Source organism: Rhamphochromis sp. 'chilingali' (assembly GCF_963969265.1).
Source record: "Rhamphochromis sp. 'chilingali' genome assembly, chromosome: 21".
In the NCBI taxonomy this organism is placed as follows: domain Eukaryota; kingdom Metazoa; phylum Chordata; class Actinopteri; order Cichliformes; family Cichlidae; genus Rhamphochromis; species Rhamphochromis sp. 'chilingali'.
In genome coordinates, this window is record NC_137949.1 from 25,010,333 (window position 1) to 25,024,839 (window position 14,507).

At 39.1% G+C, this 14,507-nt stretch overlaps 2 protein-coding genes across 6 annotated transcripts; one reads left to right on the top strand and one right to left on the bottom strand.

Moving 5' to 3' along the window:
• Positions 1-3: 3 nt before the first annotated feature.
• On the top strand, positions 4-7,011 carry mok (MOK protein kinase). 5 transcript variants are annotated; one of them, XM_080871856.1, is made up of 12 exons: positions 4-322; positions 2,023-2,137; positions 2,480-2,569; positions 2,640-2,710; positions 2,799-2,877; positions 2,962-3,010; positions 3,108-3,286; positions 3,516-3,617; positions 4,003-4,176; positions 4,325-4,484; positions 4,557-4,754; positions 4,990-7,011. In XM_080871856.1, exons 1-12 carry the CDS (start codon positions 139-141, stop codon positions 5,065-5,067), a joined length of 1,479 nt encoding a protein of 492 aa, XP_080727982.1. In that variant the 5' UTR covers positions 4-138; the 3' UTR covers positions 5,068-7,011. The 5 variants fall into 5 exon arrangements, with proteins under 5 accessions (XP_080727982.1, XP_080727983.1, XP_080727984.1 ...); XM_080871858.1 differs by lacking the exon at positions 4-322 and adding an exon at positions 623-754; XM_080871859.1 differs by lacking the exon at positions 4-322 and adding an exon at positions 654-792.
• Positions 6,685-13,530, bottom strand: wdr20a (WD repeat domain 20a). The gene is made up of 4 exons (XM_080871855.1): positions 13,258-13,530; positions 11,152-11,334; positions 9,375-10,718; positions 6,685-7,808 (listed from the first exon to the last, which is right to left on the bottom strand). The coding sequence occupies exons 1-4, from the start codon at positions 13,519-13,521 to the stop codon at positions 7,755-7,757; spliced, it is 1,845 nt and encodes a 614-aa protein (XP_080727981.1). The 5' UTR covers positions 13,522-13,530; the 3' UTR covers positions 6,685-7,754.
• Between the last annotated feature and the right edge of the window lie 977 nt (positions 13,531-14,507).

The following is a 14,507-nucleotide window of genomic DNA, read 5'->3' on the forward strand; positions in this document are numbered from 1 at the left end:
GTGAGTGAATAGGACTCTTATCTGGTAACGTTATTCTTGTTATATGAATGTAGGTGAAGCGGCTGCTTTGCTCCAACGGGACTTGTTTCTGTATGCTTTTAAGCTAATGGTCTAGATTTTACCAATAAATGTGCAACAATGATGCACTACTCAAACTGGCTCATTGACGTAAAAAACAGGGCAAGCTTTCGAAATGAGTACAAATCACCACCTAACACCGACTGGATTAAGAGGGGGAATATTGCGGACATGCAGAATAACAACCCGCATCTTAACGAAAAAGCATCCGAACTAGCAGCTGCCATTCATCTCTTGAAAAAAGGTAAGAAATCGATTTGCAGCTATATATCTGGGCCTGCTGCGAATAATTCAGCTCGAGTGGCACTTTTCATACGTGACAGGCCATATTTTGTTGTTTCTTTTAATTCAAACCATGTTCGGACTGATGTGAGGGAAGCAGCTAGAGTTTCCAGTTTCCTCCTTCAGGTCAAAGTGGAGGGCGAAGGCGTGCTCCGTTACCAGGGCGACGGTCAGCTAACAGGATTCACGCTAACGGCGCTAGGCTAGCACCCTCAATGCGACTTCAATGTCCTTTTGACGCAACAGTACGCTAAAAAAAATATATATATATATATATATATATATATATATATATTTTTTTTTTTTTTAACTTATGAGCGAAATGAAGCATCCACATATGCATGTTGTGGATAGTCGACGCATAAGTGGTGTCTAAAACTCAAAGGAATGCATCGTAAGTAACTAGTTAGGAGCTGAGCGGAGTGATGACAGGTCTGTCTGGGTTACACATCGATTACGTTTCTTTACAAATGTCTTTTGTGTATTTGCTAACTATGAGCTGTTTTAACTGTAACTGACTAAGTAAATGTTATTGTTAGTTATATGTTTTTCCCCATACATTAAATCAGCATTATACCGATAATTGGTAACGTTAGAGTTGACCTACACGCCCGCCCGTATTTGCCATTTCTATTGCCAGACATGCAGCGAGACAGAGAGAGAGACTATAAACAGTAGTCAGTAATTAAAATAAAAAAATAAAAATAGACAGCCTATATATTAAAAAATACTTTTCTTATTAATTTTGGATAGTTAAGACATTAAAAATCAGCTTTCTTAGCAAGAAAGAGCATTAAAAAATGATGTTATCTGGTTTGAATTTAGCTATACAGATTGTCAAAGCTGCAGTCACACAAAAGTAAATCTCCTTTATAGACGACACGAAGTGATTTTGCTCTTGTGGGTTCTTTCGTGTATTTATTATGTGTGTGAATTAGAAAAAGACAGATACAAAAGGTGAGACTTCCACTTTTGACATTTCCATACTACAGACGTTACAGCTTTTGTTATACAAAATGAGTTGGTACAAAAGATGAGGATGCAAGGAGTAGAGGTAGTGAAGGTAGATGAGTTGGGATCAAGCGTCCAAAGCAAGGAGCAGTGACCAAGAGGTGACCAAGAGAGTTCAGGCAGGGTGGAGAGAAGTGATAGAAGGAGTAAAATAGTTATTACCAGTTAGTTAAAATCATTAAAATTAAAGCTACATTTGTAAGTAACAAATTCTGAAAGACCCTAGTTTCTATATGGGTAATAGGTTGACCTCTGCATTCATAACACACTGACTATCTTTGGGTTTTTGACTGTTGGATGTATGAAAAAAAATGATTTTATACCAACTTACATGTTTGATAAATTAATAGTCTTCATTGTTTTCTCACAGTTTTAAGACAAAATGTCTTCAATTGGATGTTGAGGGCTATAAATTAGAGAATGACAGCTCCTTGTCTCCCACCAAAATTATCATGGGCTTTATTGTCCAATGGGGCGTGTTCTAGTTTTTACTGTCTGTGGAGCACAGGATTCCCCTCTAGATTAGGCAGACTTGTTTTTTTCCTGTGCAATTACACACACAATTTAAATTATTCATAATATTAATATGAGAAATAATGTATTCTTGTTTTTTGAAAACCTTTTATATGTCTTTTTTATGAATTGTTGCAGGCTACAAAATAATCAAGAAAATTGGGGAAGGCACATTTTCAGAGGTCCTGAAAACTCAGAGCTTAAAAGATGGGAAGTTTTATGCATGTAAAGCCATGAAGCAGACAATAAACAGGTATGTACTCTGGAACTAGCTGTCAGTTAGTAATGTGCAGTTCCCCCATACTCTGCTTTGTAAGGGCAATTGATACATAAGTCAGCAGTTGAGTATTCTGTTCACAATAATGCACCAATTACGGTCATTAAATCTGGTAAGCCTGGTGTAGCTCACTGAATTAAGAAAGCAACCCATATATGTAGGGGTATCGCCCCAAGGCCATTTACTGAGTGTCTTCCTCTGCACTCCCTCCCAGAGTTCCTGTATTATCGCAATAAAAGCTAAAAAAAAAAAAGAAAAGAAAAAAAAAGTACATCCTCTGTCATATTAAATGTGCTAATGGTTTACTCTGTTGTTAAGTCTTGAGCAGGCCAACAATCTGCGGGAAGTCCAGGCAATGAAGAGACTGAGCCCTCATGCAAATATTGTCCAGCTACATGAACTGATTTTGTAAGTGTTGCCTGTCACGTAGTTAAATATATGATATGTTACGTCATGTTAATTTAACAAAATGTTTCAGTGACAAGGAAACTGGAAGGGTATCTTTGATTTGTGAGCTGATGGAAATGAATATCTATGAGTATATACAAGGTAAGTTTAAATCTGGCAGGGAGTCACTTTAACTTTTAGGCTCACTTTGTAGCTGTTTAAGGATCAAAACAGTTTTTATTCCTTGCAGGAAGAAAAACACCTCTGCCTGAACATACAGTAAAGCACTACATGTACCAGCTCTGCAAGTCGCTTGAACACATGCACAGGTAAAAAGGAAACACTCAAGTTCACATGAAATGATTAAATAAAGGCATTATTTGGGTATCCTGAGGCTGTGTTCTCTTTTATAGCTGTGGGATCTTTCACAGAGATGTAAAACCAGAAAACATTCTTATAAAGGTGAGATGCATCATTGCAGTAATCAGACTTACAAGAATGTAATAGTTGCACTTTTATTTTCAGTGTCATTTTTAACATATATTTGTGCAACTTGCAGCAAAACATTTTGAAGCTTGGCGATTTTGGCTCGTGTCGGAGCGTGTACTCGAAGCCCCCGCACACAGAGTACATCTCCACACGCTGGTACAGAGCCCCAGAGTGCCTGCTCACTGACGGGTATTACAGCCTCAAGATGGACATTTGGAGCGCCGGTTGTGTCTTCTTTGAAATCATGAGGTATCCTGTGCAGCACAGAATTTCACCTGTAATACTTGAAGTTTGGCTAGAGGACATTGCATTTCAATTAAACTTCATTCCTTGTACAAGAGCATTGCCTTTGCCCTTCTTTGCATTCTCAGCTTTCTGTGTAATTCGACCTCCTGTCTTCCCACCCCCAGCATAAACAAATGTGAAATGAAACCTGTGTGAATGGCTTTGCTGTGTCAATAATACCTGTGTGTTTCAGCTTGAATCCTCTCTTCCCTGGAACCAACGAGTTGGACCAGATTGCCAAGATTCATGATATTTTGGGAACACCAGATCAAAGTCTGCTCCAAAAGTTCAAGCAGTAGGTGGTCATTATGTTTATTACAGTTCATTATGGTAATTACATGTGACCGAAAGCGGCACAAATAAATTGTGAATACAGGTCCTTCCATTAATGCTTGAACTGTATAAATATTTTAGATTCAGCTTATTTTTTTTACAACTTTAAGAAATGTAATGAAGTACTCCAAGTACACTAGGGTGGGAGCTAGGGCTGAAAATACATTTAAACTCTGTTACAAACTTCATCCAAATTACACACACAAATTTATACCCACTCCAATTATCACAAAATTCTGCATGGCTTCATTAAATATGCTAAGGTTATTACACAAAAAATCAGCTAATCAGTACAGAAGTTTAATGTGCTCAGCTATGCTTGTCCCGGTGTTGTAATGTCTGTGCAGGTCTAGAGCGATGCATTTCAACTTCCCTCCAAAAAAAGGCACTGGCATCTCACGGTTAGTCCCCAGATGCCCAGCTCCAGCTCTGTCTCTCCTCTATCAAATGCTTGCCTATGACCCCGATGAACGAATCGCTGCTGAAACAGCCCTAAGGCACACATACTTTAGGGAAATAAGGTGAAGTGCTTAATTGTATTTATGTATCTTAACTGATAACTAATATTTTCCAGAAGTTAAATTATAGCCTTCCTTAGTGTCAAAGTCACAGTTTGAGTGTATTGCTTAAGGGTTTTAAATAAATATGCTCTTGTGTTTCTTCTCCTAGGATGGCAGATAAGAAGGCCGAGAGTCTTCACAGAGTTTCTGGGACTATGGATGTAATCGGAAGTTGTGTGACACAAAACTCAGTTGACCATATCTGTCGACCAGCTCGAGTTGGGAAACAACTGAGAGGGAGACACACAAGACAAACACCTTTAATGAGTGTAAGCTAAAGCTCTAAAAGTTGGCTCCAATAAAATCCACCAAATTACATCTGATACTTTCTCTATTTCCAGCACAACATGAAGCATGTAGCAGACACCCTCATCCGACGGAACATCCCTCATTATCCAGCAGAGCTGCCCAAGCTCAACGTGGTTGTACCGGGACCGCAGATCTCCTTCCCAGTCTCCACTATGCCTGCATTTACAGTCACTCACAGAGGCACACTGCCAACTATCACATCCAAAAAGTGCCAGTCACAGTTGGCCAAGGTAAACACCAGTATGACAGACACCAGGATTTTCACATTTTTGAATTCTTCATTATACCTTCTGGGAATAACATCTACCAAGAGCATTACACAAATGCAGTAAAATAAAAAAACAAAAGGCATATTAATGGTCACTAGAAAAAAATGTGAAGAATCAAATTAATACCACTAACCAAGTGCCCTGATGATGCTTTTTGATATGGCCTTTCATTTGGCTGCATCTACTCTCTTCACAGCCCCGGGATGACTCACACCATGCAGCTTTCAAGACCTACTATATGCCACCTCTGGATAGAAAACATGGAGGCTGCTGAGAGCCAAAAAACAGGAAGTATTACATTAAGAAGAAAAAAAAAAAAAGAAAGAAAAAATAAAGCTACTGGCTAGACCTGTACTGAAATGGATAACTTGAGAAGACACGTCTGTAAAACATCACAACTGTGCTTGAGACGCGAGTCACAGAAGACCATAAAACCTGTTATCTCAACTGCAAACTGACAACTGAAATTCATAAACGGCATATTCTTTAATGCCGCGGATTAAGAGCATGGAGGTTTAGTTTTACTCTTAAAAATTGAACACACTGTACAGTGGGAACTTCTTGTAAAGCAATACGACACCTGCAAAAAGCAGCCACTTGGGCTTGAGCTTTATTATTGTACAACTTTGAATCAAATGATTAAGCCAATTTTAACATCCCCCCCCAAAAAAAGAAAAGTGCACACAGATGTCTTCAATTTGCTACCCTGCTCTGACCTCCCAGCTATTTTTACAAAAACCACTTTTAGAAGTTTAAAACGTTACTTGAATGAGACTGAGACTGCCTCTATATAATTATAGTTTGACTTCACTGTAATACTCTGGAAGTTTCAACAGCTGGGTTTTTTTTTTTTTAAAGACAAAGGGACATTTCAAACAAATCTCCACTAACTTTGTTGACTCATATTTTTCCAGAAGCTGACATAAATATTTTTGAGGAAAACCTGAGATCAGGGAATTCCCCCCCAGTAAGATAGGAGAGGTCCAGTTGGAGAGTGCACTACCTTACCTGGAAATCTTCACATTCCACACAGTAGCTTTGATTAATCTGCTGGGATTCAAAGTTGTAAAAAGTAATAAATGTGAAAACATTCAGAGGTGGTGTTAATTTTTTTATTTTTTTTTTATTTCTAGAGATGTGATGGAAGTCCTTGAAATAAACAATTTTTTAAAAAGCCCAGTCTTCCTGTACAAATGTCAAGAACAAGAACTTAAAACAGTCCTCAGCATCAGTGTTGTAGTTGGAAACAGATTTTGCACAGTTATGCTTAGAAACTGACTGCAGATTAGGTTTAAAAAGGATATTTGAATGTTTGTTGGATGCAAAAATGTAGCTTGGCCAGTACCTCCATACCCCTTCGCTCGAGGGACTGTTGCTTTTCATTTCTCTCAGAGCTGTGAGCTCTTTAAATCAGACTGACTCAGTCTGTACATCATTGTGAAACATTACTGGAGTAAAAAGAAAAACTCATCAAGCACCATTTGTATAATGTTGTATTAACCACTGCTCAAAGCTCGCACATTATCGACAAACTCCTGATGTGCTGACAGAATAAACTGATGAGAAAGTGGGTAATTTAAGCTCCATCAGCTTTCCATCTAATGCAGGGGTCACTTATGGCATTATTATCAGTGCATTAAAAATGCATAACTGTCAAATGGAAAAGCCTCCTCCTTTGTTGTGTTTGTCTGTTTTTCGTCTTTCATTAGTTAAAATTTCAATCTGGAGAAAAATAATAAAAATTAAAAACAGCAGTTCTGAAGTTGAGCAGCATTAAGATTCAAGTATCTGCCAGACTTCCACTGGAAATTCCACACAACACACATTACAGCTTTTTGTTATACCAAATGAATTAGGCGTGAGTGCAGGAATGAATGAAAACGGCAAACAGTGTATTCAAGATTATTTTAATATTATTAATATGTATACTTTAGAAATATAACTATCAATGACAAAACTTCCACTGGAGTAATGGTAGTTTGCTTAGGCCCCCATCAAATCAATTAATTACAATATACACATTATGATACAGAGCAGATTTAAATCTGAAATAATATTAAAATAAATGCTCAATAGATAAAGGTTTTAATTGTATTTTTTATCATTTTCTTGACCTACTGTTAGCCATCTGTGAGTTCTGAGCACACCCAAAAAATGTAAAGCCATATTCTTCTATAAACTAATTTAAGTGCAAACCTTTTTTTTTTTTCTTTAAAAAGACTATGATTGCAGCATCCAGCTATATAGATTCAGAATTCAAGACTGAGGATGGTAAAGCCAAGTGGAACCAGGCAATCCTCAACTCTCTTTTTTTGTTTCATTAGAGAAGTTATAAAACAAAAAAACGACAAAGTAGCTAACAAAAATCAGTGCAAAGTCATCAACGGGGAGATTCTATTCAAGAAAAGAGAAGTGGTGGGTGAATGTGGATGGATGCAAAAATTTCAGATGCTTACGCACTTGGTCATAAAAGGATAGTTCTTCTAAAGTTTATATTTTAGTCAGTAACCCTGAGTTGGGTTAAATGACAACATTAAAATAAAAAAGATGATTATGAAAATTAAATGAACTATCCCTTTAGTCTCAAGCCACAGTTGTCTGGTTTGCATCTAACAAAGCCAAGCATTAATTCCAGAAAAGCCTAATGAGATTTGACACGCGCGCACACGCACGCAAACACACACGCACAAACAAACAAAAAAAAAGATTTAAAAAAAGAATTCTAAAATGTATTAAAACTCGAGAACAAAAGCACAATAGTCCACAATTGCACCACACCTTTTCCTGTTCCATTCCTTCTCTAGGTCGAGTGAGTGATAAAACAAAAAACAACAGAAAAGCCATTAACAAAACTGGGAGAGGGAGGGGTAGAAAAGAAAAGGAAAACTTGCAATGCTTGCAGGGTGAAGAGCAGCATCAGACTCTGGGTTGCAGGGTTCTTTAGCAGCAGAAATATTGTGGCTATACTACTGTTCCACTGGGAGAGCTGGCTTGGTTTTGGGATGACAATAAACCCTGAAAAAAGGAAAACAAGGAGATTTGCATTGGGAAAGTCCACATACTGAAGCAAAGAAAGGAAAAAAAAAAAAAAAATCAAACAACAAACAGCTCATTAGAAAATGTGTCCCATCTTTCCATATTCCAACCGATGCAAGAAATGAAGAGCCTGTGCACAGCGGTTTAAATAAATGCTTGGTGTAATAACATCCGCGATAAAGGCACTTCACTTTATAACTAGCCTTATGACCCTCCTGATGGGACCTTTATGAACATTTGACATTTTATTACAATGCACCTGGATCCTTAACACAGCACACTTCTCTGTAGCCGTGGGTTTTGTATTAAAAAAATAACTTTTCCACAGCCTCAGCATTAAAGCATTTTTTAACCATATGTCTTTTCAATACAAAGTAGACTTTTAGTTATGCTGCATATTCCAGACTATATGTGCAATTCTGGATATGCAAGTGTGCACAAACATATTTTGCTGTAAGCGTGTGGGGAAGTGCAGAGAGCCTGGGCAAATACAGAGCTATTAGCATAAAGGGTGAAATATGAGCAGGGTTGGGATTCAATAGCAGTTTATCAAATCCAAACAGTTTCAGTTTAGGTCTCCGATCAGCTGGCCTAAACTGGTCGCAGCTTTAATGAAGACTAACAATGATTAAGCCAACCTGTTCACAACCTGCATCTCAAACCTGAAAATAAGATCTAATGTTGATAACTGATATCACAGCTCAAACATACCGACACCACAAAATTCACTTGCTCAAAATGTTAATTTGATAGATAATTGTCTTCTGGGCAACAAAAATCAACATAAATAGTGGTTGCAGAGTGATAATGTCTTCATCACAAAAAAGTCAGTGGACTGAAGAAAGCACATTAACCAAGAGACAGCTTAAACGGAGCCTTTACAGAATTAACAAAGTAAGTGTCACTAATGGCAAGTCATTTTAACTGGAGAAATCAACAGTCAGCACTAGCTATAACGGAGAAGCTGCTTATATCACCTGCATGATTTGATCATTGCTTTGCTAATGGGAAATAAAAACTCTAAGAGATAAAAACGAAAAAAGCAAAAACAAGTGTGCACGAGATTTGAGAGTGTCTGAGCTTGATGAAATTTGACCATCTTGTTGAACGGGAAATGCATCTGATGACAAGAACCCAACCATAACCCTCTGAATGTGGCCACATATGCAAATGACTTGTTGGCTATGCATTGCGAGATCATTATGGCGAACCAATGAATACATCTTATGTCTTCCTTCACCTGACAGGTCCACAGAAAATTCTATCTTATTATATAACCACAAACTGTATTGTCATAGCATAGGATGTTTTTTTTTCTCCCACTGAAACTTGGGCATTGGAAAGCAGGTGTACATTAAACCAAGTCTTATAACTTATGTTTATTACTTCAGTGGCAATTTGACTATAAAAGCTATAAATCGTATTCCAAATATCCACAGTTTAACGTATGCGTTCAAAATAAGTTTAGTTTCTTAACTGCTTTATCGACTCATAAGCGCCATCATTTCAAATTTCCTCCCATTTCCTACATTAAAAAGAACTTACCACTTTGCCTGGCCTCGCCCATGTGCAAATAAATCCCTCCTGACAAGCAGTCACTAAACAGTCCTCTAAAAATATGAGTACAGTCAGTCTCTCGTGTGCTATTTTTTTACAGATGAGGGGCTCGAGGAGGGGCACGTCCTCCATGCGCGGGCACAGCAGAGTGCCCAGAGTCTTGGCAGGGTCTGTTTTGGTTTTTGTCAGCAGGTTGAGCTTGTCGCTACTCTTGCTGCTGATGTGACCCATGCTGTGGTTGCGTTTGTGGTCCTTCTCGTGGTGGCGCTCCTTCCGATCATGGAGTGACAGTGTAGCAAACTTACTCACACCTGTAGCGATGGCGCTGTCCATAATACCACTACTGATTCCACCGCCACTGCTGGCTTTGTTGGTATTGTTTGCCGTCGTTGTTGTGGTGCCAGCAGAATGGGGAAGGCTGTTGGAACGTGGTAAAGTAGTAGCGATGGAGTTAATGCCAGGAGTATTGGCACCACTGTTGTTTCCATTAGTAGTGTTACTAGAGGTGTTAGTGATTATTGTAGCACCTGCAGGAGGGCTGGTAGCATTCATCACATTAGTATGTGTCCGTGTCCGTGAGAGGGGAAGATGCGGGAAAAGGATGTCCTCAGTGAGGTCCCATAGGCACAGCTGAGTGTCCTGCCCCACTGAGCCAAACCGGTATGTAACACTAACAGGCCGGCTGTCTGTGGAGTTACGCTTAGAAAGTCGAGACTGTGTACTGTTGGCCCGGTCTCGTCCAAAGTGGATCATCTGATCCTGGAAGTCCTCATCGCTGCCACTGAACTCCATCGGGTCGCTCTCCTCCACACTTGTGGTGTAATGGTCAAAAGCCACCACACTCACCCACGACTTGTGGCCGTGACCTCGAGCAATGACCCTGCAGTCCAAGAACGACCACACAGTCACTAGATCGTCCTCTCCACCCGCAACTATATATTTTCCATCAGGGCTCCAGCACACGCACAACAAACCACCAAAATAGCTCTTCATGGTGCCGTGAAGCTCAACAGCATCAAAGTTGAACACCCGTAGGAAGCCGTCTTGGCTTACACAGGCGAGGAACTTCCCATCTGGAGAGAAGGCAAACTCATTCAGAGCTCCCTCTCCTACAGTCCATTTAAGGAGAGGGTTCCTCGTGGATTTACTCTTGCAAGTGTGCACAGAGTAATTCTCTCCCTGTTTGAGTAGCTGGTAGTGTGGCGCTGTGGTGCCGCAGGTATGCTCCACATTGTACAGGTACATATTCCCACTGGCATGAGACACTAGAAACAGACTCTCTGAGCCTGGCACCCATTTCACACATGTTACTCTGGACTTGTCTATTAATCTCTGTCAGGAGAAAAAATAGGTTGAGGTTTGAGAGGCAGGAGAGAGCAGAAGAGAAGGGGAAGACAAAAAATAATAATTTTAATACAGTAAAATTGACGTTGGTATGCTCAACAAGCTTTAAGTTTTTAATACAACAAGCTTTGGGCCATTTGGTAATGTTATTAGTAATTTTTACTTGACTTTTTTTTTCATTAAGATGCATTAAATACATAAGAATATCAATGCATTAATCACACAAAAAATCTTATCAGTTGTAAATTAATTGTGGAGTAGAAGATAATCAATTCTGTGGGATTGGATGACATGCAAGCACCATATTGTCACTTCCTGGTTCCAAAAAAAAAATATGTACGGTGACGGTAAGGTGCAACCTTAAACAGTACTACAAAAATAGTACATAGATGTTATTCCAACCTGTGTCCTTTAGACTTACCTCCTCATTGAAGAGCTTGCTTGTCTCCTTCTTGATAGGGTCAATGAGCTGTACCTGTCCTGCTGAGAAACCCACCAGCAAGGACACGCTCTCTGCTGTAGCTGTGAGGTGGTTGAAGTCATGACACGTGGGCTGCGTTCCCTTGTAAATGCGCTTGTCTATGGGCTTGCTCAAGTCAGCGGCCTGAAAACAGAGACCGAGATTGCAAGGGGGGAATGAATGCATACAGATTGCAGCAACCTTCAAATATCTAAAATGCCCAACTACTCTACTGCATGGCAAAGTCTATACTTAGTCACACTACCAGTAATAAACCATAGCAGCTGAGAGTGCCGTGTTTTATATCAAACTATCAAACCTTTAAGACTGAGGCAGTGCGTTTTAAATCAAGCATCTTGAACCGCGTATAAGACAAGTGCCTGGAAGCAAAATACTAAACATTGAAAAACACACAGAAGAGCATGAAGAGCAAGGGCATGCCTTTTCTCTATAGAGAAACTGATCAAAAAGCAGTTGTTTTAGCCATTTTAAGGAAACAGTATTATACTACTGTAAAGAAGCTGCAGTAAATACATTGCAGACAGTTAATATAACACAACAGTTAAATTTGTTAATGATTAACAGTTTGAACAACTGGTAGAACGGAAAATTCTTTTCAGGGTAAGGTGATGACTCAGGGGTTCCTCCATTTCCATGACATGCGACTGTTTTTGTCTTGCCTCAAAGAGCAAACGTGTCAATGGAGGTCTTGATCAAGAGTCCACTAAAAAGTACAAAATCACAAGACTTCTGCCTCACAATGGCAGAAACAAAGGCTGAAAGAAAACTTCATCATGTTACAATACAACTAAACATACCTGCTGTATTACACATTGGCTTGAGGGCTGACATGCAGATGTTTTCCAAAAACCAGTATGTGCCAACAGTGATGGCTACTGTACAACTCTAGCTACTGTACATTTCTAGTTTGTGTTTTTTGTTTTCAAAAAGTATGTCTGCTACAATATATCAGAATACATTTCTTACTTACCAAGCCTTCCAAAATATATGACTTGAAGTAATTGCCAACTGTGTAGTAACCTGGCATTTAACATTTTCTAACTATGTTAACTTGCACATATTAAAAACCCTGAGGTCACACGAGTTTTTTCCTTTTCCCAATTGCTTCAAACAGCTCAAATATATGGCAGACCTTCAACCAGGATACAACTATTTCCCTCTGAAAAAAAAAATGGCTACACATGACATGTTTGTGTGTAAATATGGAAAATGCTTTTATACGCAGGTTCAATTGAACAAAGAGCTCATTCAATCTGTGATGTCAAATCAGGTATCCGTTAATAACCACATTAAGGTGCGACAACATATTTTTTTTATCAACAGTAACGTGGACAGTTAATTTTGATACTCAATGACAGCGAAGACCTGTATTCATATTAATTGCTATGTGATTTCCACATTATGCTCAACTATGGGGTAGCAGATCACAATAACACTATGTGCCCATTGATTGTTATTAAATACCAAAAATATACCAAATCAGCTCAGTTTGATTAGCTCAGCCTCTCAAGAAGAATTCTTAAGCCAAAATCAGAGTGCCATTACGGCAGCAGTTAGCCACATGAATCCGCATCACCGTGATTGTCGATATCTGTCAGTCAAAAGGTCTTCTACAGGTGTCAAGGGTGGCAACGTAAATCTGTCAATGCTGACACGGACAGTTTTATTACAAACCAAGCCCGTTATAAACACCATTTAAGCTCTGTCAACTTGAACCGTTACAGTAGGTCAACTTCACCAACATGATATTTGCAAAACTACAAAAACCCGCCATCAAGTGTAAAGAGAGTGACGGATAGGAGACGGGAGTTTTAGCCCCTGGCCTCGGGGTAGCTACTGGCTTGCTAACGTTAGCCAGTTACGCTGGCTAGCTAACTAATAGGCTAGCTTTGAGCTAAGTAGCTAGCTGCCAGCTAATTTCAAAGTCAAGCACCTGTCAGAGTGACTTGACACGCCTAAACTCCTGCAACACCTCACACAGCAGTGTGGCATTTTAACTTGCAGCATAGCGAATTTCCTCAGGCATAAGCCACATTAGCATGCTACCTTTCTAACGCCTTTGTAGATGTAGAAGTAGAGCTCACGGCCCACATTGAAACAGATCCTGTCGCCGTTGCCTGACTGGTCGTTGACGTTCACGAAAGAGACCTTGACGGGGTTGGAGCCTTGTGAATTGAAAGGCACCCTATTAGGACGGCTGTATTCGGAGTGAGTGAGAAGTTTGTAGACGCCTTCCCGAGTGGTGAACTGAGTTTTAATTTCGTTCATCTCCTTCCCTCCTCCCTCCGCCGCCATCTTTGAAATTAACATTCATCCCTTTCCCCCAGGCCGGATCTTACGCACGGATGTGAGCGGCCGTTCCGACTCTCCCGTTCCCCCCAACGGCTCACGGTGGAACTGGTGGAAGGGATGCGACTGGTTTCAACAAGTTGTGACAGCTTTATCTAAGACCTTGCATTATCAACTTAACACAGAAGTTTGATTCAGCCACAGATTTTAATTTTGATTTTAATTTTCGCCCGTGAGTGAACATTTACATATCTCGAAATTTCAAATACTCAGGAATAAGTTTATTTATCAAATCAAAATCAAATCAAATCACTTTTATTGTCACATCACATGTGCAGGTACATTGGTACAGTACATGTGAGTGAAATTCTTGTGTGCGAGCTTCACAAGCAACAGAGTTGTGCAAAATACAATAATGTAAACAAGCAAAATACAAGAATGGCTACATCTGAAACTAATAAATATATGTACAATATATAATAGTATATGCATTTCTGGATGTGTATACTAAATATTTTTCTACGTGTGTGTGTGTGTGTGTGTGTACACATATTTTACAAATTAAATAGAGTAAACAATAAATAAATATATAAAAATATACAGAGTTGAGACATGTTCAAAACAGTGGCATTACTGTACAGTAATACATAATGTTGAAGTTCCAGTAGTTAAGGTGAGGTGTCTATGACGTGTTCAGCAGTCTGATGGCCTGATGGAAAAAGCTGTCTCTCAGTCTGCTGGTACGGGACCGGATGCTGCAGAACCTCCTTCCTGATGGAAGGAGGTTTATTTATGTTATTTATTTATTTTTGTTGTTTTTAGTTTTTTTCAGAGACGGAAACAAGCTCCCATAAACTAGGCTTGATTGTATTAAAAAAAAATAAAAAAAATACATTTTGAAAAATAAAAAAATACAAGTTTTAGATATTTGCACTGTTTATATATAAATATATAGTAAGTTACTACTCGATCAACCACACGTTTAAGCTTATGATCAAGTTGCTGTT

Excerpts from the sequence above, each read along its gene's own strand:
- wdr20a (XM_080871855.1), bottom strand. The coding sequence starts at position 13,521 with ATGTTAATTTCAAAGATGGCGGCGGAGGGAGGAGGGAAGGAGATGAAC. Across the intron at positions 10,719-11,151 it reads GCAAGCTCTTCAATGAGGAG|AGATTAATAGACAAGTCCAG; the intron begins GTAAGTCTAAAG and ends TTCTCCTGACAG. Across the intron at positions 7,809-9,374 it reads GGGCGAGGCCAGGCAAAGTG|GGTTTATTGTCATCCCAAAA; the intron begins GTAAGTTCTTTT and ends TCCTTTTTTCAG.
- mok (XM_080871856.1), top strand. The coding sequence starts at position 139 with ATGATGCACTACTCAAACTGGCTCATTGACGTAAAAAACAGGGCAAGC. Across the intron at positions 2,878-2,961 it reads TCGCTTGAACACATGCACAG|CTGTGGGATCTTTCACAGAG; the intron begins GTAAAAAGGAAA and ends TCTCTTTTATAG. Across the intron at positions 3,287-3,515 it reads GTCTTCTTTGAAATCATGAG|CTTGAATCCTCTCTTCCCTG; the intron begins GTATCCTGTGCA and ends TGTGTGTTTCAG.